At 38.5% G+C, this 27,390-nt stretch overlaps 1 protein-coding gene across 2 annotated transcripts in view; it reads right to left on the bottom strand.

Moving 5' to 3' along the window:
• The window catches only part of LOC5569925 (short-chain dehydrogenase/reductase family 16C member 6), a 103,796-nt gene that overhangs the window by 62,538 nt on the left and 13,868 nt on the right, over nt 1–27,390 (bottom strand). For both annotated transcript variants that reach the window (XM_021840187.1, XM_021840181.1), the window contains exon 2: nt 9,953–10,063. In XM_021840187.1, coding sequence (XP_021695879.1) covers nt 9,953–10,063 — 111 coding nt within the window. The remainder of the gene's footprint in view (nt 1–9,952; nt 10,064–27,390) is intronic.

Below are 27,390 nucleotides of genomic sequence, written 5' to 3'. Positions count from 1 at the left end.
CTGAGAGGATTCTGTCGAGAATCTTGTGGAAGTTCTGAAAAGAATCCAGAGATGATTCCAATGAGAATCCTGAGAAGATTCTGATGGGAATCCTCAAAAGAATATGATGAGAATCCAAAGAGGTTTCTGATGAGAATTCTAAGAGAATTCTGATGAGAATTCAAAGAGGATTGTGATGAGAATCCTAAGAGGATTCTGATGAGAATCCTGAAAGGATTGTGATGAGAACCCTGAAAGAATTCTTATGAGAATCCTGAGAAGATTCTGATGAGTATCTTGAGAGGAATCTGATGAGAATACTGAGAGATTTCTGATGAGAATATTAGAAGATTTTTGATGAGAATCCTAAGAGGATTCTGATAAAAATTCTTAGCGCGTTCTGCTGAGAATCCTGAGACGATTCTGATGAGAATCCTGAGACGATTCTGATGAGAATCCTGAGAGGTTTTCATGAGAATCCTGAAATAATTCTGATGAGAATCCTGAGAGGAATCTGATGAGAATCTTGAGCTGATATTGATAAGAATCCTGTGAGGATTCTGAGAATAATCCTGAGAGGATTCTTAAAAGTATCCTGAGAGGATTGTGATGAGAATCCTGAGAGGATTCCAATGAGAATTCTGAGAAGATTCTGTTGGGGATCCTTAAAAGGTTATGATGAGAATCCTGAGTGGTTTCTGAAAAGAATCCTCAGATGATTCTGATGAATAACCCTAGGAATAACCTGAGATGATTCTGATAAGAATCCAGAGTAGAAATTCTGAGAGGATTTTGATGAAAATCCAGAGAGGATTCTGATGAGAGGATTTTGATTAGAATTTTGAGATGATTCCGATGAGAATCCTATGTGGATTCTGATGAGTATCCTGTAAAGATTCTGATGTGAATCTTGAGAGGATTATGATTAGAATCCTTAGATGATTCTGATGAGAAGCCAGAGAGGATTTTGATGAGCATTCTGGAAGAGAATCCTGAGAGAAATCTGATGAGAATCATGAGAATATTATGATGACAATTTTCTTCTTCTGATGACGATCATGAGACAATTCTGATGAGAGGATTCCTATAAGAATTTCGAGATCGCTGTGATGAAAATCCTAAGAGGATTCTGATGAAAACCATGAGAGGATTCTGATGGGAATCCTGAATATATTTGGATGGGAATTTCCAGAGGTTACTGATGAGAATTCTGAGAGGATTCTGATGACGATCCTGTTAAGAGTCTGATGAGAATGTTGAGAGGATTTAGATGAGAATTCTGAGAGGACTCTGTTAGAAGGCTGAAAGTATTCTGATAATAATGCTGCAGTGATTCTGAAGAAACATAGAAACCTTGCAGAACCTACGCTACAAGAATTGTAAAAAATCCTATGAAACAATACTTGATAAAATTCTCCAGAAGCAGTCATTGGAAGACTTTCTGTGAAAATCAGCATCCACCTAAGAAGCCTTCTTTTGTGGAAATCCTGATCGGCCGTCTGAAAGCGGACTGACATCTTGACCCTCCTCTGAGCAAACGCTCAACTGTACCCGGATTAACACGGCAATCGACAAAAACGGCTATGAACAAATGGACCTCTCTTGGACTGAGAAAAGCATCCCTGCGTGCTCTCCGATCTACCTGCGAAAAGTAGAGAGCGCAAAGAAAGAGCGTAGCATCAGATCCAAAAATAGATTAAGTAAGAGAATAGTGTGAATTTAAGCGTTGTGCTCTAGTACAACAGTCGAATTGATCCTCGCTCTAGTGATGCCCAATGGCGAAATGAGCTACAAATTAGAATATAAGTAAATTGAGAAAAAAAGTTGTGTTCGCCTTTAAAAAAAGTCTTATGGAATGAATTGAAGAAATTGCTAGACTTTTCTACTAGTTTGCGCAAGCTATCTCTGGGAATATTATTTGAGAAACATTTGGAAGAATACATGGAAAGATCCCATCATACGTTTTTATAAAAAGTACCCGAAAGAATCCCTAAACGATTTCCTTTAAAATCACCTAGGAAACAGTTGTGGGTTTCCCTAGAAGAATTCTCGGAAAAAACTCATACAGATGCGCCCGTAGATGTTGGCAATTTGTCTAAACCGACTGCTAGGTATAGCCTGAGAAACAGAATTGCTACCGAAGAAGTGAAAAGAAGGGAGTTGAATTGTGAGAACTTTGCCATTCTGAATGCGGCCTACAAAGTGTTAATTTTCTTCTATAACCTATAGTCAAAAAATTTTGAAGCCGGCTTCATTGACAACCGACCCTACCTGTGATATCCTTCAAATTGGGTTCCATCAAATAACTTGTTTTTTATACCACAAGGCCCTATTTAGACATACTATCTCGCGCACTCTGCCGACTTCTCCTGGCATCATTCTAAGACTGCCGCACACGCCTACACACTGATACTCTGGGTACTGCGAACGGACTCGATATGCTTATCAACCGAGAGCCAAACATTCGAGATTGTGGTTAGGTTACTTGGGATAATAGGTGAGAATGCATACTGTATACTTCACGTTAAAGATGGGTTAACCAACGTGCGAAGTTGGATTTTTGATATACTTTGCCGCGTCGCAACTCGCTTCGCTATAGTGCGCATCTATGCCCACCACCGTGAGCATCTTGCGCAGTATTCAAACTTGAGTTGCGACACGGCGAAGTTGGTCAAAAATCTAGAGATGGGCATAACAGATCTTCTTAGTGAGCGGATCCGATCCAAATCACTCACTCCAGTGAATCGGATCTTTTGAACGGTTCAGTGGCTCAGCGGCTCGTAAAGAAAGAGTGAACTGAACCGAGCGAACGGATCCAACGGTTCATTCCATGTCACACTATTCTCGTGCTTTTGCTTACTCATTCTTCGTAATTCTTCTACTGAAAATCACGATTCGACCGGATACGATCACGAATACTAATTATCGGCCAAATTCCCTGAACCAAACAAGAGATGCAAAACTATGCGCTTTACCGTTCAGGTGGGTACTTTCTCTCTATCTTTCGTTTGCCCTCAATACAAGTGGGCGGGGAAAATTTATCTGTCAGTGGTGAAAGCGCTAAGAGCACGAAGTAGTAGCAAACTGTGGTTGTATGTGTGGCGTGGCGCGCAAATCAAGACACGCGACAAGCGTTATTATAAAGCCAAGATACGGACGAAAAAGAATTGATGACAAATAGTTCGTTCTTCAAAAGGGCCGTCCATTTATTACGTAAGGGTTTATGGGGGAGGGGGGTTTGACATTTCTTACGCGCCATATAATATTTTTTTTATTTTCATACAAACAATCTTATCATGGGAGGAGAGGGAGTTAAAAAATCCCGAAAACTGCCTTACGTCATAAATGGACTGCCCCTAACGGGTAACTTTTTATCGGATACGTTGTGTGACTGCTGATCGAATGAACCGACTCTTGTCAAAAAAGAGCCACGTATCACTCGTTCAATTGAGTGATTAGGTTCTTTTGAACGGCTCCGATCCATTTTGCCCATCTCTACAAAAATCGAATTTTGCACAATGATTAATCCATTTTTCAGCGCAAAGCAGTATATTGTGATCTCATGAGAAAGTATTGTAATCTCAGAGATAAAAATTGTATTTGTTTTTAATATATAATCTTCCACATCAGTAGCTTTATCTATGAAATCTACGTTTGTGATGAAATAGAGTAGCAATGAATAAAGTGAAAGCGTTAGAGATGCTGACTCCATCATAATCTTTGCTTTCGGTGTTATTCGGTTTGATTCTAGGAATAGATTTCTAAAAAAAAAAAAAAAAAATTATCCCCCTTGTTGATTGAGGGAATATGTTACGGGTGGAATAATCCATCCCACCATGCGTGGGTCAGTCGTCAAGGTCATCATTATCACTTTAGCCCAGTGCTGTTAACATTCGACACTTTGCGTGACGTTCGTTTCGTTGTCATGGTCAGCAATCACAGCACGAGCTTTAGAAAGAACGCCGACAAACACAAAAAAGTGTCAATTGAATGTCGTCTGATACGATGACATTAGCATAAATCATAAGATTTGCATAAATCATAAGTTTTGCATGGAATTCAAACACTGGATCATAAACAATATGATCTGTTGAATGTGACACACATACAGTGAAAGCAGAACAGAAACAATCAAAACCGAAACGCTTCCTAGCGAAGAGAATCGTGGTCAGTGGCATTCAATTGACATTTTTCTTTTCAACATTCGGTTGATCGCTCGTGTTGTGAATGTTTAAGGGAAGCACTGCCGAATATATCAGCGAAAACGTGTCGACTACCGTGATTGCTTACAACACTGCTTTAGCCGCATGGAGTAGAAAATAACATCCATTGGTAAACAATAGAAGTTAAGCTCTGATCCTTCAAGGTGTTTCTTCGACAACCTTTGAACGGACATTGCATTGTGATCCACATTGTCACATAAAAATGGAATAGATCCACGCACTTGTCACAAACCGACTACTAGCCGATTGCAAAATAGATTGAACACACTTTGAGAAAGTCATGCGAGCTAGAATGCATTCAAGCTCTTCTTCTTCTTTCTGGCGTTACGTCCCCACTGGGACAGAGCCTGCTTCTCAGCTTAGTGTTCTTATGAGCACTTCAACAGTTATTACCTGAGAGCTTACTATGCCAATAACCATTTTTGCATGTGTATATCGTGTGGCAGGTACGAAGATACTCTATGCCCTGGGAAGTCGAGAAAATTTCCAACCTGAAAAGATCCTCGACCGGTGGGATTCGAACCCACGACCCTCAGCTTGGTCTTGCTGAATAGCTGCGCGTTTACCGCTACGGCTATCTGAACCCCAGGCATTCAAGTTCTTCTGAAACCAAATTCTTCACAAGAAACATGTTTCAAAATTTGCTTAAGAATATAGAATGGTTCAGTTTGCAGCACCCAGCTGTTACTAGTATGCCATACAACCCTTCAACTATGGAAGATCATGGATGCAAACAGCTTTCCCGGGAATCTAACTAGATTGATAAGATCATCAATAGATTGTTGAATAATGCAAACAAAAAAGATGTCAGCCTTCCTTAGCCGAGTGGTTAGAGTCCGCGGCTACAAAGCAAAGCCATGCTGAAGGGGTCTGGGTTCGATTCCCGGTCGGTCCAGAATCTTTTCATAATGGAAATTTCTTTGACTTCCCTGGGCATAGAGTATCATCGTACCTGCCACACGATATACGAATGCGAAACTTTGACAGAGAAAGCTCTCAGTTAATTACTGTAGAAGTGCTCATAAGAACACTAAGCTGAGAAGCAGGCTCTATCCCAGTGAAGACGTCAAGCCAAGAAGAATGTTATGCGCAGAGCTGTGTGTGACAGCCAAGGAACAATTTTCAAAAGATCCAGTCAATTTGATTGCTTCACGGATGATATTAACATAATCGGCCGAGTATTTGAAAAGATGACATTATGTGCGAACTTAGCCAACGAAGTATACGATGGGCATAACAATTCGCAATTATGCCGGACTGCGAAGTAATTCAGTAAAACCATTAAAAAACGAAAATTCCCTACAGTTAAATTCGTTATGATCGCTGCGCTACAAATTTAGCAACTTCCATGCTTGAATCGAACAATTTGTTCGGCCACACCTCAGAGGTATGACAATCAATTAGAGCCCGCTACTACCACTTAATACTGCCCAGCAAGTAGTGTTTACCATCGCAGCGCACTTCGCCGGAAGATTTGTTTGCGCCAACCAGTTCAACAACAGGTTGTACTTGACATCCGTTGGCCGTCTTTGTGCAATTATGTACCCACGTACTTACGCCCCCTTCTGGCCCCCATCCCCCCTCCTCACTTGACCCGAAGCATCTCGTGGAAAACATCCACCATCTAACAGATAAAGTTTCGATATTAACCGTCACCGATCGGATTGGTGGACTAGAATTCTAGTCATGCGATAACTGGTTTCTCGTAGACTGCAATTAGACAGCTTCCATGCGCTGGATTAGGCGCTGCCCAACGCTGTATCACGCTGTATGCTGCACTCGCAGTAGGTCAAACCGATTGTGGCTTGGCTTCTAGAAGGTTCTGAAGTTCATGATCATGATCATCGGTGCGTTGCATTTCTCTCTGCGACAAGTTCTACGAGTTGTGTGCCACGCACTTCTCAGTCGCCCGTTCAAAAGTTGTTTGTGCAGTCAACGGGCACAAATGCCAATAAAGTGAACTTGTTTTACTACTTTCGGTTTTCAGCGATCAACGATTAATTGATGTGCACAGACTTAGCACGTTCCATGTCTCAGTAGCATCTTCACTTTCATACAATCACGGAGCAAGGAACTGATGACCATACTCACGATATTAATTGACCTAAACACATTCACAGAGGAGTCAATTGAGCAGCAAATTGAGCAAACGATTGACCGACCGACCCCCATCATCAAGTCAGTGGTCCATTTACGGCTTAACTAAATCAGAATGACACGCACTGGACGTATCGCCTAACCAGTTTGCGTGCTCTCCATTTATCAAAGTGTCGTTCATTCAATTTGTAATGCAGGCTTGTGCCACACGGTTCGTCGACCAAGATCAAGACAAAGTGGCAGCAATTGTGATATTTTTAGCACCCAACGATATTCATTGGAGTCGCTGACAATTGTTGACAGGTCATCATGCGTTTACCAATCAGATTGGATCTCGATTTCGATTCGATTTCGATTCGATTTCGATTCGATTTCGATTCGATTTCGATTCGATTTCGATTCGATTTCGATTCGATTTCGATTCGATTTCGATTCGATTTCGATTCGATTTCGATTCGATTTCGATTCGATTTCGATTCGATTTCGATTCGATTTCGATTCGATTTCGATTCGATTTCGATTCGATTTCGATTCGATTTCGATTCGATTTCGATTCGATTTCGATTCGATTTCGATTCGATTTCGATTCGATTTCGATTCGATTTCGATTCGATTTCGATTCGATTTCGATTCGATTTCGATTCGATTTCGATTCGATTTCGATTCGATTTCGATTCGATTTCGATTCGATTTCGATTTCTATTAGTAGCTATCTCAGCGTTTTTCATAGTTATCGTGTTAACGAAAGATGACTGGCGACAATCAACGGTTATTGTGTCTGTTGTACAAATTATATCTTTTTTCTCATATGTATACAAAGAATGCGTGTTCCTCTCAGCAATCAAGCATGTTTTACGACACTTCAAATTTACTATTCCCATTACAGGCATTCTCACGCAAGGTCATTCTGAAATGTAAAGTCATGATGATTTACGTGGATGTACGTTCTATTTCTTGACTATCAACATTTGGAATCGTAGTTTTCTATTCACCCGTTCTATTAACCGGTAATTGCAAAGGTTCTGCCAACATTCGGTTGGCTTTGGCATAATTCGGTTATTCTCGACAACTAGAACATTACTATCAAATTGGCAAAATTCTTCATAAAAACATTTCATTATGTATTAGATAGATAATATTTTTTCTGTTTCATGATTTTTGTGAATCGTTTTTTGGAATAGGAATATTTGTTTTTTCAACAAAATTGAATTAATTGCATTATGAAAATTTAGCATTGCATACCTTTAGGCGTTTAACGTTATAATATATCGTTCAACGCCTAAGGGTGTGCAATGATATATTTTCTTTAAATAATTCATTCGATTTTGTGGGAAAACTATTTGTTTCTATTCCAAAAACGATTGATTTTTGTTGTAGTCAAGTCAATATCGAAACAAACAAATAAATCAATGTCTAAGATATATAATATTATATAACTTTTCATATAAATATTTTGGATTTCATACAAAATATCAAATTCCCCCTAAAACCGAAAAAAAAAATCGTCATGAAAAAAGTATAGAAAAAAATCGTTATGATAAATTTGAATAATTATCACATTTTCTTCCAAAAATTATCAAAGTTACCCCGTTTCACGGTACTCGTACGTCGGATCTTAGAATTTGAGCCTGAATGAAGTCTTCATATACCGATCAAAGAGTACCATACCATACCATAGCTTTCGTGACCGTACTTAAAGCAAACAACTACCGAATTCCGCGCTTCTCCCTTCACTATTCTTGGTCTTGGCACAACTGCTTAAAGAGGCAATCCAAAAATGATGTTTATTACCGTCATCAGTACGCATCATGAGTATCATCAACTCCTCGAACCGCGTGCGCCTCTTCCCTGACCGGCGGATAACCGGTTGAATCGCGACCAGGAAAACGTATCAAAATTATATAATAAGGTACCGCGGGGCAAGTGGGAACGAAAAAAACGATAGTTCAAACAAATTGTTCAATCAAATTTTCAAATGTCAATATTTTTCAAATCCAACAACACAATCACGTTTTGGCAACATATTTGCTGGTGTGTGCATGAAACTAATCGAATAATTTCGAAATTGTGAAAACCTTGGAAGAAAGTTTTAGAATGAGCCAATGGTCCCACTTGCCTCGCTAAGCGGGGCAAGTGGGACACATCCAGTTTCATGCGTCAATCCACATCAGTAAGTCAACCATTACAATAATAGGATTGATAATTCATAGATTTTTAATTTTCAGTACATATTTGATGTACATAAGAGATCAACCATAAAATACGTTACGTTTTAGGAAGAAACCCTTTATTTAATAGTATGTCACCTCACATGTAATATTAACTGAAAATTCCTCAATAAAAGCGTAAAGAGGTATTAAACATGTTCAAAATATACCATTTATAAGTTGTTAATTAAAATGTTGAACATAAACAATCAATAATTAACGAAATTATAAACATGTTTTGTTATTATTTATATGCATGGCAGAAAACCACCTTATGGGGTGGAATTGTTTTCCATCTCTACTTAATTTTGTAGAAATAACAAATAAAGTTCAAATAAAATAGAAAAGTAATCGTTCTCATGATGCATTTCAAATTTCAGCTGTGTGTTTGTTCAATTTTGAAGTCGTATGTCAAAAATAAAAAACAAATTTAAAAATAAAGAATAATAACACTTTTCTTCTCCCTCCTATACAATTACGTAATTTGAGGTTGATCTTTTTTGATAAAAATCATTTGTTTGAATGTTTTAGTGCTACTCTCTAGGAGAATGTATGAAACGTGTACGAAAAGTTTTGATTCTGGTTTATGTTTTGATAGGTCCCACTTACCCCAGTTACAAATATATTCTGGGGTAAGATAGACCATCGAAAATTTCATATGAAATGAAAACAAAATACTGGTTTATCGTTAGCAGCTTGTAATAATACTCAAAATTATAGCATACTGATGGAAATTCGATTTAAAACACATTTATTTTTTGCGAGTCAATGCAAGACGTGGAACGTGTCACAATTTGTCATGCAAGTTGAAAATGGCGCTGAACTGACAACTGTTACATGAACCACATGGTAATAAAAATAACAATATGTTTAGTACTAAATACATTCCTTGTCATTGTACCTTCAACTTTCTAGAAGAATACCCCCATGAAAAACTTTTCCTAGTTGAGCTATGACGAAACGCCCCACTTACCCCGTATTCTCACTTGCCCCGCAGTACCTTAAGTGTTTCATTGACTGAATTTATTTCAAAGCACATGATGTTACAAGGAGTTACATAAAATCTTGTTATAATTCAGTTATTTTAACATCATTCTAGATGTAGGATTTGTAACAACCATTGCTTACTAATCGTTACTAGATCATCAAGTTATAATTCTGCTAGTTTCAGCCACTCGGCACAGCAAAGACGATCCACAGTGGTCATAATTGCTTGAGCCAATTTGCCATTTCACGGTCAAGGTATTTACGCAATGCGCATATCGTTTGTTTTTCGGTTGGTTCGAATTTGGATTTTGAAGAACTTTTCAGCACAAACACCGGGTTGGACGGTTGACGTAATAGGTAAGTATTGGTGGTTTGTTTGTCCGAAGATGTCGGTCGGACCATAACTGGAATGATCGGTGTCGGATTGAAAGAAGGTGGAAGCGTGAAGAGGTTACTTACGGTTTTGGTCGACCTTCTGGAACGCTCTTGGCAGTGGCGGGCGGCGCATCGTCGTTGTTTCGCTTGTTCGGTCGCGGGGGTATCCGGATTTGGGATTCGTCGAGGAATTGTCTGGAATGGGGGAATAGAATGAATCCGTTTGAGTACATGGTAAACACTTTTCTTTCTCGTTGGACCATTGTGTTACTGAGCTAGATTTTTATATTGTAGATATGATATCATGTTCTTCTTTTATCAAACGGAATCTACTGAAGTTGAAATAGAGCGAAAGAGATGATCTTTGGGCAACAGGCTTGCCAACGAGTGAAGGATAACGATTGAAATGTCGGAGCTTGAAACGCCAGCGGAATATCGATGTTAAAAGGGCAGCTAACCAGGAAATGCAAACATAAAGTTGGCCAGCAATGTCCATCGCATTCTCGAAACAAATAAACTGACTGGTGCTGTTGAAAATCGTTCTTCGGCGTAACCTTTGTCTTGACTCTCATTGCCTGCGCTCTCAACACCATTCAAATGTTCAATTAAGTTCGTCTCCCACATTTCAACCACTATCTGTAAAGTTATTCCCACCTTTTTTCAATTAATTTTGGCTCGTAACAAGAAGTTTTAAAATAGGTATGGCCTTTTTTTTAATTTGCTGCCTTTTTTATGTGGATGATACGTTGACCGGCGTCGACGACGATGGAGAAGGATCTGAACTTTGTAGTCAATCGTTGGAGCTACTACAATCGGCTGGTTTCAGTCTTCAAAAGTGGATTTCTTATTCGTCCACGTTTCTCTAGAAAATTCCTATCGAACTACAGGACGAGCAGTCTTCCTTTGCTTTGGACTCCTTATCTTACCCGATTAAAACGCTCGGAATACAATGGAATCCATTAACCGAGCTTAGAAGACATTACATCCATTTCCATTTCGCAATGGGTAGCATTCGCCCATAATCCTATCCTGACAGAGTTGCATTGATTCTGCGATGCTTCAGGAAACGCATCCCCGATTGACTAATGGCTACCAAATTGAAGATAGCCCCAGTCTCACTCCAATCATGGTTGACGGAATTCTCCGTGTTAGATCCGAGGATATGAAGCATCCTATGATCCTTCCAGCACGGCACAAGCTAACAGAACTTGTTCTGGTTCACTACCACCTGAATAATCTTCACGCTAGCACACAGTTTTTGGTAGCCTATGTTCGGTAGTAATTCTGGCCTTTGCGAGTTCGTAATCTGGTTCAAAAGGTGGTGCACTCCTGTGTGAACTGCTTTCGCTGTAAACCCACAAATCTCGAGCAGCTATTAAAGGACTTAGCTACGGAGAATGTCACGACTATGCTGTTTTTTAACAGTGGCGTAGATTTGTATGGAGCGTTCTAGATTCGCAAGCTGCCTAGGGCCCCTCCAGAGCAGTGTTTCGTGGCTTTTTATGTTTCTCTTATCACTAAGGCAGCCCACGTAGAGTTCGTTTACGACCTTAGCAACACCGCTTTTCTCGCGGCATTGCATCGATTCGTCACTCGCATAGGTAAGCCCAGGCTTTTCGAGTGCGACAACGCCTAAAATTTCAAGGGAGCAGCAAGAGACTATTCTACGAAAACTATTCTACGATCAACAACATCAGGCAGAAATAGTTGCCAGCTGCGCAGACCACGGTACTGAATTCAGGTTCATCCCGCCCCGCAATCCCAATTTTGAAGACTTATGGGAAGTGGCGGTGAAATCATTCGAAAAGCATTTGCGGCCTACCATAGGAAATTCGGTGCTTTCTCAGGACGAGTTTGTTACGAGTGTGTTGACTCCGGAAGTTTTCTTGTCCATCTCCCGCTTACATAATTTCTGGAGCCTTATCTGTCCGAGGTTCAAGAAAACCGTCTCGATCGCTAGCAGGCGAACACAGAATTCCTCCGGCGCATTTGGAAGCGTTGGATTACTGACAACTCAACAGGCCTCCATCCTCGAATAAAATGGACTCAGCAACGCAAAAATGTTGAGGTCGATACCCTGGTGTTGATCAAGGACGACAACCTTCCACCCGTGTCGTTCACATCAGTCGAGGCTCGGACAACAACATCCGTGTAGTCGTCGTCGGGTCAGGGAGTGTACCCGATCGATTTTAAGATTGAAGATATGAACGGCTACGAACGGTAGTTGAACTCAAACCTTGTTGGAAAATATGATGATGAGCCTATATGAGTATAAATGTTAAATGTTGTTCATAATCCTTCAAGCTATCACTAGTTACGTTTGTAGATCTGAAGACCTGTACTTGTAAAGGGTTTGGATATTCTGAATAGTCATGGAACTCAAAACATGATACAGCTTAACTATGCGAGCCTATATGAATTTGCAAGATTATGAAAGATAACTAGCTACACTCGTAGATCTGAGACCTGTTCTCCAAGTAGTTCTTAGGTAATGTTGAATAGTCGTTGAACTAAAATTCTGGTAGCGTTTAATTATATACAGGGTGATTACTAATTCCTGTCAGTAAAGTAAATGTTCGTAGATAAGAGATGTATGTATGAATTTTAATTTCCGGTGTTCATCCTGTTTTGCACATCTATAAAGTTTGTTTTGACAAAGTAAAGATTAAATCTTTTTTCATTTACCTTAGTTTTTAGTCATATGTGTTGTTTTAAAGGCATTGCACCTGGCACGCACGTTTTCCACAGATATGTATTTTTGACAAAACTTCGCTGAAAAAATTGCCTGATTGAAACAGCATGTTACCACAATCTTTTAGACTTACTAGGGAATATAATGAGACTGATTATGGAAAATTTTAGCGAAAAAAATATGTATTTTTTGGTTAAAATATATGCTTTTGAATAACGTGCGTGTTAACTGTAATGCTTCTGAAACAATGCTTGTGGCTGGAAATTGAGGTAAAAAAAAATAATTTGTTATCTATGTATAGCAAAGACAAATATTATAGATGTCCTAAACTGGATATGCACTGGTAATTAAAATTCATTTAACCATTTTTTTTTCTATGATTACTTATTTTACTGACAGGATATAGTAATCACCCTGTAAATCCATATAGCTTTCAATCTTATTGCAAATCCTCGCGAAGGTCACTGGTTACGCTTGTAGATCTGAAGCCCTGTACTCAAAGAAGTTCTTGTATAACCTTGAACAGTAGTTTAACCCAAAACATGGTGGAATATATGTTCATGAGCCCATATGAGTTTTTCATAAACCTACGAAAGAACACTATTTACGCTTGTAGATCTAAGGACCTGTACCCAAAGGAAATTTGGATAACCTTTCGTTGAATTCAAAACATGGTACATCCTCACTATATGATCCAGTATAGAAATGATTATTGTTTGCAAGATTCTTCAAGATTGTTCATGAGCCTATATGAGTATCAATGTTGTTCATCAACCTTCAAGATACCACTAATTCGTTCGTAGATCTGAAGATCTGTCTTGAGTATATGAGGTTTGGATAACCTTAAATAGATGTAGGGTTGTGAAGGAGAATATGGGGTCGTGACGAACTTTGGTTCAGGTTGGCCGATTGCGCTGCAGAATCGTTACCCTATCAAAAATTCAAATAAATAATAAAGTTTACGCAAAAATTTTGCTCCTATGCACCAATAGTTGCCGTCGTGTTCCAGTAGTGGATCAACGGATGGAAGCAGTTTTTAAAATGAAGAAAAATTTCAGAGATGATCTTCAACAGCTCAATAACAACAAGGCCGCTGGCAATGATGGTATCAGAGCCAAACTCATCAAGATGGGCCCGGACAGGTTGGCCGCTTATCTGAATCGACTGATAGTCAGAATCTGGGAAACGGAACAGCTACCGGAGCAGTGGAAGCAAGGCTTTATATGCCCTATCTACAAAAAGGGTGACAAACTGGAGTGTGAAAATTATCGTGCAATCACTATCCTAAACGCCGCCTACAAAGTGCTATCCCAGATTCTCTTCCGTCGTCTATCACCTATTGCAAACGAGTTCGTGAGAAGTTAACAAGCAGGTTTCATCGACGGCCGCTCGACAATGGACCAGATCTTTTCCGTGCGGCAAATCCTCCAGAAATGCCGAGAGTACCAGTTCCCTACGCACCATTTGCTCATCGATTTCAAGGCGGTATACGACAATATTGACCGTGTAGAGCTATGGAAGATCATGGACGAGAACAGCTTTCCCGGGAAGCTCACAAGATTGATTAAAGAGCAACGGTGGACGGTGTGCAAAACTGCGTGAAGATCTCGAGCGAACACTCCAGTTCGTTCGAGTCTCGGCGGGGACTACGACAGGGCGACGGACTTTCGTGCCTGTTGTTCAATATTGCGCTTGAAGGTGTCATGCGGAGAGCCGAACTTAACAGTCGAGGCACGATTTTCACGAGATCCGGACAATTTGTTTGCTTCGCGAACGACATGGATATTATTGGGAGAAAATTTGAAACGGTGGCAGATTTGTTCACCCGCCTAAAACGCGAAGCAACAAGAGTCGGGCTAATGGTGAATGAGTCGAAAACAAAGTTCATGCTGGTTGGCGGAGCTGAGCGCAACAGGGCCCGCCTAGGAAGCAGTGTTACGATAGACGGGGATACCTTCGAGGTGATGGACGAGTTCGTCTACCTTGGATCCTTGTTGACGGCTGACAACAATGTTAGTCGGGAAATACGAAGGCGCATCATCAGCGGAAGTCGTGCCTACTATGGGCTCCAGAAGAAACTGCGGTCAAGAAAGATTCACCCCCGCACCAAATGCACGATGTACAAAACGCTCGTAAGACCAGTAGTCCGTGAAGGATGAGCCACGAGCTCACTCAACTCTACGGCGAACCCAGTATCGTGAAGGTACCTAAAGCTGGAAGGATACGCTGGGCAGGGCATGTTGCAAGAATGCCGGACAACAACCCCGTAAAGGTAGTGTTCGCTACGAAACCGGTCGGAACAAGAAGGCGTGGGGCACAGCGAACTAGGTGGATTGACCAGGTGCACCAGGACCTGGAGAGCGTGGGTCGCAGTCGAGGATGGCGAGATGTGGCCATGAACCGAGTGAATTGGCAAAATATTGTTGGCGAGGCTTTATCAAGAAAACTGATGTAAAGCCAAATAAGTAGGTGATTAAGTTTGCCACTGCATCTCCACAAAGTTTACTGGGAGCCATGTTTGTTGATGGGAAGGTTTGTTGGGTCACATGATTCACTTTGATAAGCGATTAGACAATGGTAAATAATTATTTTTGAGATATAAACATGCTTATATGTAAATATAATATTTTAATTTGATGTGAACAATTTCTATGTAGAGGAAAATTATGCCGACACTTGAGGTGACGAACCATTCAAAGTTTGTTGAACAAATACCGAAATGTAGCATTCCTTTTATATTTAACTTATTTGAAAAGTAACAAAAAACTCGATTGGCTCGAACATCATAGAACTCTCTTATTCTTATGCCGACACTTACAGTGGCAAACCATCCAAAGTTTGTTGAATGAAGTAAACCTTTTGCAAGTCTACACTTGTAGTGTCGAACCATTCATAGTTTTTTTTTAATAACAAAAATAAAGGTAAACAGAAAGGGGTGTTTTGAAATAAAAAAATGTTAAACATAAATAATTCATCAATCAGAGTTTATGTCAACACTCACAGTGACGAACCATTCATAGTTTGTTGATAAGTCATATTTACGTCCCACCGTTGTAACGATTAAAATTGCAGTCATACATATTTTATAGATTAGAAATAGTAGCATGAAACGAGCTCACCAACTGATCCGACATCCTTGACTGAGCAGCAACAACCTCTTTCAGCTTCACTTGTTTGCTCGGCTATATAAAACCACTCAGAGAAAATAGGCACGCGACCCGAGAGGGAAAACAGCCGACGACTGCTCGGGCTTTCTTGACGCACTGCCCAGGAGCAAGCGACATGTTCGATCCTGCCCTCATCGCCCGCCCCCGCAGGAGCAAGCGTCAAGGTCGAAGGATCAAACACTACTCACTCACGTGCCTATACAGACGCGAAACACTTCTAACGAAAAATTTCAATGGCTGAAGCGGGAATCGAACCCACATCCCATGACACGATGCGCTCACTGCCTGACGACACTAATCGCTCGGCCACGAAGCCCACAAATCCTCAATATTTTCAACGCTCACGCTTTTAGATCCTTTGTCCTATTTTTCACGGAGTCTAGAATATCGGTACTCGTCTATGAAATATTGCTCAAGGGTCTATATTAGAACCATATTAGATTTTGTACTCATTAGGTTACCAAAACGGGGACCATTTTTGGAAATATAACAATCATATAAATAGTGATATCAATGACATACTTAGCATACTGAAAAGCATTGTGCTTCTTGCTGTAATAAAAACGTAATCGAAAGAATCTTAGCAGCATCTATTGAAGCAACTTCTTGAGGAGTTCAAGAAAAGTATTTTTATGGTTTATATGTAGTTTGAATTTGTTCGTAAAATGAATTATTCGTAAAAAGAGGGAGCTTGGTTCGTGAATCGAAGTTTCGCGTTTTGAAGTCTGCTAGTAAGTAAGCAGACTGCAAAAAGCAAAACTTCGATTCACGAACCAAGTTCCCATTTTTTACGAATAATTCATTTTACGAACAAATTCAAACTACATATAAACTATAAAAATACTTTTCTTGAGCTCCTCAAAAAGTTGCTTCAATAGATGCAGCTAAGATTCTTTCGATATTGGAAATTTTCAAATTTACTAATCTAGTATTCGTTTTCTTCAATTTCTAGAAAAAATGCTAAGGCTTCCTGTCTCTGTGAGATATCTCGAAGCGATCTCAATTTTCTCAGGATTCAGTCCCTGCTTCAGATACTTCTTTACTAAGAAGATGCTTGGGAGGACGGATTTCACGTCAACTCGACAAAGGGATTGGCAGTACCCCTTCAAAATTCAATGAAACTTTCTGGGTGTGAAGACTATGTGAAACTAAGATACTTTACATACTTTGTTTTTTCAAAATCGATCTAGACTAACATTTGGAAAGGGTCAAAGTTTTTTTTTACTTTTTTTATAAACCCGTATAACTCGAAAACGATAAGACCTACAAAAAAGTGTTGTATTTCACACACTTTTGACATCCAGAAAGTTTCATTGAATTCTGAAGGGGTGCTGCCAATCACGTGTCGAGTGTGGCGTGAAATCCGTCGGAGATTACTAAAATTTCTTTCATATTTTGGTGGATTATTAGGATTTCTCCAAAATTAGTACCGTTTTGATTCTAAATCCGGACACCTAAGCACCTAGACAGCTTCAACCCAATATATATCAATGAATTTAATTTAATTTATTAATTTCATATTAAGGGATGAAATATTTTGTTGTTGCATAAAGCACAAACAGCCGGTCAAGCTGAAAACTTAATCGATTGGTCACCACTAGCGTGTGACCAATCCATTAAATTTTCAGCTCAAACCACTGTCTGGATCTCTTGATTTGTGCTCTTGAAAATTTGAAGTTTGGCTTCGATGCATCTTCACCTTAAATATAACAAGTAATAGGATATGAACCACTAAAAATATATTAAATATGTGGCATGTCTTGCTTCGATACCCGGACACTGATTAATGTATGCTTTGAATCCCGGACATTTTTGCTTAAAAATCCGGACACTAAGAAACATTTATATAAATCCTTTGAATTTTATGGATTCATGCTAGAAATTTATCTGGCACGTTACACGAACAATCAAAGAAAAACAAAATAAAGATTAATAGATTTGATACAATTATAAAAAAGCAATTGAATATACTGCAAAATCCAATAAAAAAAACTTCAGACAAGAATGAAAGCTTAAATCCTCTACAATACAGTAATTTGAATCTGATCAGTTGACGCTTAGAAATGAATAAGATATGATTGAAGCTCAAATTGATTATAGTATAATGAGTACTATTTCTATGCTGTAAGCATTCCAAGAAGCGTTCAAGTTTATGAAAAGATTTACATCTTCTGTTTTTAATAGAATTAGTTAAACTGATGCGCGAATTGAATTCCATAAGTTGAAGCTATATTTTGTTTCCTCCACTGGACTGCTTAATAGCACTTTTTTAATATTCACTCCTTACCTGTTTTTACTTAGCATGGATTTAGTTACTTTCAATTAAAAAAATATGAGTCTAAGATCAACAGCTAACTAAAACTAAAACACCCATTTAGGTTGAATCACACACTCGTTCACTCACAGTCCATCACTTTTCCATGCTTTATAAAGTTATCAGCCACTGTAAAACAGTCATTAAACTTTTATTTTTATCTTTTTCATCTTTTTCCAAAAATCACTAGGTATGCATGGAATGTTTGAAGCATGGTGTGTCCGGTTTTCGAGTCAGTAGAATTTCATGCTTCATAACCCGGACTTTTCTCAAATATTGAAAAATTATGCAGATTTTATCACTTTTCACCATTCGCGAACATCACAGGAAACAAGAATAATGCTCTATTATGCTTAATATCACTTCAATGTGCTTCAATACTTTGAAATGTCGCACTAGTAGCAAATCTAAAGCTTCGATTTAAACAGCACGAAAACTAACGTTCAATATGACACGACTTTGTTTTTTTCAGTTTTTAACAATCATTTTACCAGGTTGCTATGATGAAAATTATAACATTATGTAGAACTGAAATCTAGGAATCGATTCGTATATAACTATTTAAAATTAAGGTGCACATGTAAAAAAAGCTAAAATTGCACTGAGCGTCCGGCTTTCGAAGCGTCCGGGAGTTCGTTGCAAAACGGTATCTATAATTCCCATTATTTCAGGTTTTATCCTATGTTGTATCTCTGAACGTTTTTTTTTTGTAGGAATCCTAGAAAATATTGTTATCGAGAATCGAGTTCTATGGGCTCCAAAAGTACCTGCGGTAAAAAAAGATTTACTGCGGCAGCAATTGTACCATGAACAAAACGCTTATAATACCTGTAGTCATGTACGGACATAAAACGTAAACTACTCTCGAAGATGACTTGCAAGTCATGAATCTTGAGTCTTGCAAGTCAGGATTACTTTTTTTGAATGTTCGATGGCCGGGCTCTTAGGACGAAAAACGAAATTGAATTGTTGATTCAGTGTTATCTGTTTAGATGTTGACGAACGAAACACAGCAGAATAATAATAATCTTTTCACGTATCTTATATTATGTGTTATATTATGTGTCTCTAGTAGATTTGAGATTACTCAATGCATTGCCACTTTCAGTAATGTTCAAGCACGTCACAATTTGTTGCTACAGGTCGTCAAAATAGCAAACACTGGTTGTATTCATCTTTGAAATTTAAACTATGTTTTATCTTATTTTGGTGATTCAATTCACCAAGAATGCAACACGTCTGTATGAGATATGATTTGATTGAAATGTCTTGATTTAATATCGGTTCAATCGAATTTTTGAACATGCTTGCAGGCTCCATACAAGATTCGATATTTTTTTATGTGGCGAGCAGTGATAGAAAGTGGTGAACATGTCTACTGAACCGAAACAAAACAAAATGCTCGCGAGCATCAGAGTGCTGAATTACTCGCATCTGTCGTGCTCGCCAATAAACGGAGCTTAAGTGAATCGTAAACTTGTTTGAAGCTATTGATAGGCAATTGCGCGTTTAGGATTGAAGCTATTTCCTCTCCGAGAAATTCAAAAATTGTGGATGAGTATGTCTACCGCGGACCTTTGTTGACGGCGTCTCACCTACTATTAGCTCGAGAGGAAGCTGCGGTCGAGAAAGATTCGCCCCTATCAAATATACCATGTACAAATAGCTAGACCGGTAGTCACATTGCATTCTCTTGTCATTTTCTCCTGCTAGGGATTATATTGATGAAATAATCATTAAACACTATTTCCAGGTTGAAACGTATATCCAGAAAAAAAGAATGTTGAAAAACTGGTCAGAAATCTTGCGAAAACCACTTTTGTAACGACTGACGCAAACATCATTATTCTTACTCAAACGCTCCAGTCCAGGCATTAACCTAATGAGTTTCAACCCTTTCCGATACCATCAATCACCTTTTACATCACCATGCATGATTGCCTATCGACTAAAACGATTCTCGCGTGACCATTCTCAGACTACCAACAATAATGCGAAAATGACGCTTGTTTTTACCGAAAATCGTAAAATTCCCAACTTTGTAACCATTCTGTCATTCAACAACCCCCCCTCTGGGGCACAGGACGTACTGCATGACTGGCCAAATTAGAATTCCACGATCGTTCCGGCCCAACTACAATCCAAGTGTATCTATCTACCCTACTCCGGTATCACGACTCACGACGATATCCATTTCAATAATCACCCTCATGCTAGTTTACTTGCCGGCGACCGACTGTCCAGTAGCGGTTCCTAGCGTGTCGATGGCGACGGTGGTGGACAACAGTGGGGGCGTCATCATTGACAAGGTCTCCGGAGGAAAACACGATATCATCTGTCGCGGTGGTTGCCAATCTTGTTTGAAGTTGCGGCCCCTTTCGAGTTCTTACAAACCCTTTTTTTTTTTTTTCAGAAAACCAACTATGACCTTTAAAAGAATCAGTCATGTAATTTATCCTGTCAGTTTTTTCGGGAATCGTAACGAATAAAATATCACAACATTTTCAAGATTGCTCAGATTTCCTTAGGCTATCACTTATAGTGTATAACTTCTTGAATCTACAAATTTTCTAATAAAGTTCTTAAAAACTCACTATGGGTATTTGAAAGAATATGTAAAAACAAAGCAAGAACTCCCCGAGAACCTTGTCAATATCCCGTCAAAACTCTCGGAGAATCTTTACTTCAGATGTTTGCCAGGGATCTTGTCAGTAGATCTCCTTGGGTAATAAAAAATCCTATAAGAATCTGCGGTAAGACACTAGACTACCAAGGGTCCGCGGATCACCGCCGGTTGGGAAGCCCTGATAATCTATCGGGTATGGGGTATGGGTAGAGTCGGGCAATTGTAGGTGCACTACAGTTGCATCATAATGGCAGCAGTAACGACGCGGAGATCAATCAAGTATGGCAGCTGAGCCGTGGAGAACAAGAGCGGAACATCATTTTTTCTGTTTCGATGGGAATGTGCACCGAATAATTTGCGATAAAATGAGTTAAGCCCTATGCCCAATTTGTTTTGTGCATGCATTAATAACTATCAAATATGACATTTCCCATCAAAACTCCGCTAAATTTTCCAGAATACTAAAGTAGTCTATGAACAATTTTTAGAACTAAGAACAACGAAAATTTGTATGCAAAAATTGTACACGCCCGTTTGAGTTTAAAAGTTATTAAAGTCTTTGGAATAATTTTTTTAAGGTAGGTATTTAATTGAAGTTATAAAATGATACATCTTTTATTTTTTGATATAATATACAATTTATTTTATCCTTCGTCAAAAGACATATTTAATGTTTGCCCGAATCAGAGATATTCATAATCGAAGTAGGTGTGTTTACGAAAGAACAACAATAATTGTTCCCAAACGGAAAGAGATAGCGAGCCTCTTCACTCACCAAATTACGCATTTTTTCAAAGGTCTAAAAGTTATTCATAAATGACTTTGATGAGATATAAGAATTGAGGGCGCTGGACCACCCCATGTCACTATAGGAAATAAAGCTCCAAATCGGTCAATGCAAAATGGCCCTAAATCAATTATGCAAAATTGCTTTAAATCGAAAGGTCTACAACTTTACTGAAGCAGGTATACTATAATTTCTACAAATAAGAAAGTTAGCTTTACTATTTCTATGAAAATGTGGACCAACCTAATATTCATTAACACCAATCAAAGGGACTACCTCTAATACAATCAAATTTGTTTGAGGCTTTTTTTGTGAAATGTTTCATTCTAAGGCTCAAAATGCATTTTTCCACGTTAAACTGTTTTCTGAACCATAGTGCAGCATTCAAAATGTGAAAGGCAGCTCACTGTTTAAAACTCCAGTCTTGCAACTAAAAAGCCGGTACAGGTTGCCAATGCCCCCCGGGACAGCAGCTAACTAGTCAATTTTTATATTGCTATTTCTTCGAGCGATACATCACCAGTGTCAAAATTTCTGGGACAATAGCACTAGTTCAGTGAAAGCAGTTGAGCAACGGCAAACCATGCATCCAGTGGATGATTTGGGAACACGTTTACGAATCGACTCTGCAAGCACGTGCCTATTTCACGATCTGAACAGAATGCTGTTCGATTGGTTTATTCAAATATCTTGATTTTCTAGAAGAATGAGTAGGTAGTGAGGAGGCCCATTTTTATTTGGAGCAAATAAAATCGAAAAAAAAATGTGTTACACCCATATATATGTTCAGTTTGACTCTAAAAAGCTACCATGGAAGTTTGTGGAATTTTTTTTATGTCTAAGGGTAGGAAAGGGGTTTTGGTCTCAATGAATTTGAAGTCTGAATAGAGAATATCGGTCGAATGTATGGAATAGACTTTTCTTTTTACATTTTCGGTCATAGGGCAGGTGTGCCAGTTATGGTTCCCTTTTTCGTCATAAGTGATTACTTTAATGTCTTAAAATTTTGAAAATTTGTGTGTGTTGTAGTAGTTAGATTTAACGTATATCTTGATGTTAAAACTATCAAAAAGATTTAAAATGTGAAAGTTATCAAAATTTCCCATATGGCCAAATGGGGAACCACTATGGCCATAACTGGTACACTTTCCCTAGGTGGCGCTGAAATGGATAAATTTATTTTGATTTTATTTTGAAGTTTCTCCAATCAATGCAGAAGAGACTGATTTTTTTTTCTGTCTTTATTAACGAGATTTTTAGCCCTGGGCTAGTTCATCTCGGGACCAACGGCTTTACTTCCTTTCCGAAGGAAGTCGTCACTACTGAAATTTTTAGTTACTATCTCGGGGATGGGATTCGATCCCAGGTCCTCGGCGTGAGAGGCGTGTGCTCTAACCCCTACACCAGGTCCGTCCCACTTTGCTGATTATGGGCCTCCCAAGGGCTTTAGGACATTTCGTCGAATGACATTTGGTCGAAGTACGTTTGGTCGAATTACATTTAGTCGAAAGCACATTTGGTCGAAAGAACATTTGGTCGAATGGACATTTGGTCGAATTGGTTTGGAATATTTATTTTGGTCGAATGATGTTTTGTTGAACGGAAATTTTGTTGAAAGTTTATTTTCAACAAAATTTCCGTTTTATGGCAGATCATTTGGTAAAATTGATTATTGTTCTCTAAGTTTTGCGAAGATGGTAAGAAAACGTATTCTTTTGAATAATCTGAATATTTGACTGTTGTTGAATAAAAACGCGGCATTTTATGTAGTCTTATTTTTAAATTCCAAACATATTTTTAATTGCAATTTGAAGTTATGTCAAAATCAAAGATTTCGATGATTATTCAGATGAACTTTTGAGACGTAAGTTTTTTGTTTATTGACTGAAATATTCAGCTCTAGTGAATTTATTATTCTTTAAAAATATCATCATTCTTTGAAAAACTGCTCAACAAGTTATTTTATTACTCAACGATGTGAATATAATATTTTTATTATTTACTATTCTTTTGAAATCTCATCGTTCTTCGTAAACTGCTGATCTTCTTCTGTTGGAAGCATTTAGAGAGAGTGATCGGGATTTTTATTTGAATTCCGGGTCTTGCAGCTTACTGACGTGGGTAAGATTTTTGAATGCGGAAATCAGAATTAAAGCGGCAGGAAACACTTGCTTCAAAGAAAACCTTTATAGCGAAGTGAATGTAGGTGTCAGTAACTCTACTTATGGCCAATTCGGTTATTGTGACTTCCAGCTAGAGTTAGTGTGCACGTGCTGTAGCCTTAGGTTCAGGAGCCTCATTGCTTGCAAGCGCACGGGCGCGCTGTACATTGTGAGACCTTTCTTGGCGCGCCTCATTTTTCTTGAGATGTGTCTTACTGCAGTCTCATGTGCTACGTCACACGTGCTGTTTAAAAGTCAGCGCAATAATTGAAGTGATTACAAAAAGTTTTCAACGAGGATCGAAATTGTAACTCTAGAATCGAGAGTCTTCGACCATATCATATAGACCATCTAGAAACCTGCATAATAAGACGAAAATAGTTGTAGAAGCTCTTCGTCACTAAGGGGCCGTCCATAAATGACGTAGCATTTTTTCACTGATTTTTTACACCCCCCTTCCCCCTCGTAGCATTTTGTCACAAATTCTGATACCCCCCCTTAAAAAATACGTAGCATATCAAGCACCCCCCCCCACCTCTTTTTAATTTTGTTTTTCTCAGTGATTGGGCTAAACCGAAACATTAAAGTCCATTGATATTATTAACTGACTAAAACCTTAAAACCTCATGATAATCTGACGAATAATAGTTTGATATACCGTTGTGGTCAAAATTCCCTTGGAAAACGGTTTAAACAATTCATAAAAAGAAGTAAAAACCTCAATGCGGATTGATAAAGCCAACAGTAATGAGTAAGAGTGAAATATAATTCATAATATATCGAACCGGAATTTCGTTATATTATTTTTTTATTATTCGTGCTTAACAAACTGATTTCAGTGAATATGATTAAAACAATATTCTGAAATGTTCTTACACAACTCATAATAAAACAAAAACATAATAAAAAGCCATTTCCCTGAAGTACCGAGTGATTTAGAAAGCTGAATAGGACAATTTTGAGAACACTCAAATTTTGTGTCCTTATTATTATCGAGGCTATTCCATCAAGAGGATTGATATACAAAAAAACTGTGTTCATTGAGTAGATATCTCCTGCAAAATTGAACGCATAATTCAATACATAAATATCTTGTTCTACTATAGTAAAGTTAATATTTGTTTAAATAAGCATATTGTATTATTTTGTAGAAATAAAGCTTCGATAGAAAATGCGAATAAAACTAAAATGGTTGATTTTATTTATTGTTAACAAATTGGAAAGCAATGTTTTCCATGTCGATAAAGCATTGATTTTTAATTAACTTATTAAATGATTAGTTTATTTAGAAATAAATTAAACAAATTAGTTTAGACTTGAATATAATAGAATATTCATATATCCATTAAAAGCTTTATAAAATATGTGCGATTACCTTATAACGAAAATTTAAAATAAGGAAATTTTGAATCTTGCCATATTAATGTTTTCAAGCTGAATCATCATTGAATAACCCAAGTTTGATAAGTAAAACAAAGGAGTTTAAAATTATATCTGTTTGTAATTTATTTTCAACACAATATTTATTTTCATACTCTTATCAACGACATGATTCAAAATGCTAGGTCCATTACTTGGGACCCCTCCCTCCCCCTCGTCACACATCGTCACAAATTCGTAAAGCCCCCCTCCCCCCTAAAATGCTACGTCATTTATGGACGACCCCTAATCAGTTGCTTGCAACTTGGATACCGATGGCGAACAGCGCATGAGACGAGTCTTCCCGAGAGCACATCACCTAGCACGCGCTTTTAGAATAATTTTCGTGAGCCTCCGTTCAGCGCAGCACACTAGGATTCCGATGAGCTGGGAGACGGTTTGGTGGGAGGCTCGTCAGTACATTTATGTGCTCCTTACAAATATGTAACTCTACTTCCAGCTTAATAACATTCCTCAAGCAAACAAATGCCTTTCCTGACCGTGTTGTAAGAAACAGCTTTTGCAGTAAAAGCTTTGAATAATAAAAAAACAAAATGGTACTAAATCTATGTATCGGGAAAGGGAGTTGACTGTAGGGAGTAGCAGCATGAAACGCAATAGGTTGATCAATATGTTGGGGGAGCGTCCATTAAATTGAAAAACAAAATTTTGCTTATCGCATATAGATTGTTGGTAAAATGACGGATACCCTTTCAATTATTCAATCACTCTTGTATTAGCGACAAAATGCTATTCTCGACTAAAGTCAGACTAAACGTAAACCTTTGTTTACATACTATTTAGATTGGACCACTATCCTTCTCACAAATATGCTTTCTGCTGCAACTAAACCTTTTCGACCAAATGTCCATTCGACGAAATGTCCGTTCGATCAAATGTACTTTCGACCAAACGTCATTCGACTAAATGTCATTCGACCAAATGTCTTTCGACCAAATGTCTTTCGACCAAATGTCATAGATTCCTCCCAAGAGGGTAGTCACTCGTAATTAAAAATTAAAACTGATATTGTGTGTGTTCCTTTAGTAGAGGGTACCCTACGATAGCACTATCGACTTTTTTAGGTTGTTTTTCTATTTCAATGTTCATGTTTTTAAGGTGAAGATAAATCGAAGCCAAACTTCAAATTTTCAAGAGTATGGATCTGGAGAACCAAACTTCCGTTTGAGTTGAAAACTTAATCGATTGGTCACTAGCTGGTGGTTTTCAGCTCAAACGGATGTTTGGTTCTCCAGATCCGTGCTCTTGAAAATTTGAATTTTGGCTTCGATTCATCTTCACCTTGAGTTCAATGTTTCTAAAGGCTCAACTTTCCCATATGGAAAGAGTAGACACAGAAACGCATCAAATATAAAGATTGTCCTCTCATATAAATGTTTATAATTTTCTGATATATTTTAGCCTGTCGTATTCATTTGTCGTTGTCTTGCACTTTGCTAGTCGTGTCTGTTTTGTACTCTCGTTTATGCAGGAGATTTAAGCTGTTTTCGTCATTAGCTGAGATTTTTTTTGAATTTGTTTAATCCGTCTTGTGATGGATACACATTGGGCTGAAAGTAGATTGACATACCAACGAGCGAGTGAACATTTCTTGGTTTCGTTTTTGACGGTCATCTCTGACCGCCAAAGCTTTCTATTTTATACTGTCCCCAAACGCAACGTCATCAAATCATCTGAGCGAAGGTTCAGCCATCTATACTTGAAAGCAGTAAGCATCGCTGGAGAGATAGGGTTTGCCGATCGGTTCGAACCGCAAAATGGCAAATCTATATACCGCATGTAAAGCTGAATTTTGCGCCGAAGATATAGTAGTATGCTGTGAGATTTGTGATAATCTTCCTCATTTCCACGCAAAATGTGTTGGATTAACCTACGGCGAGGACTGCGCATGCTTACAACAAAATATATTTTGGATTTGTGATACTTGCAGACATTATATTGATAATGGTCGTTTCCGCAATAAAAAGTTGAGACAAAATCAGATGGTATCGCAATGAAAGTTGAAATAGAGCGAATAAGCCAGATTCTATCCGAAACGTCATCACACTATCCTGAACCGAGCAGAATTTCAATTATGGCTGATCCAACTAAAAATCCATCTCAATTGTCGTCGACAAAATTAGCCGCATCTGATCAAGCCGTGTGTGAAGATTCCAAAGAAGATACCAATCTGGAGCTGTACGTTTCTAATATCGCAGTCGATGTACCCGAGAATGCAGTCATTGAAATGGTGTGCAAATCTTTAGGAGCGAGAGAAGTTCTTGGTGTCAAGTGTTTAGTTTCTGCCGGAACAAATATTTCAGAACTGGACTACGTGTCTTACAAAATTACCGT

Source organism: Aedes aegypti, chromosome 1 (genome assembly GCF_002204515.2).
Source record: "Aedes aegypti strain LVP_AGWG chromosome 1, AaegL5.0 Primary Assembly, whole genome shotgun sequence".
Taxonomy (NCBI): domain Eukaryota; kingdom Metazoa; phylum Arthropoda; class Insecta; order Diptera; family Culicidae; genus Aedes; species Aedes aegypti.
The sequence above is the reverse complement of the archived record's forward strand: the minus strand, read 5'-3'. Positions and strand labels throughout refer to the sequence as shown.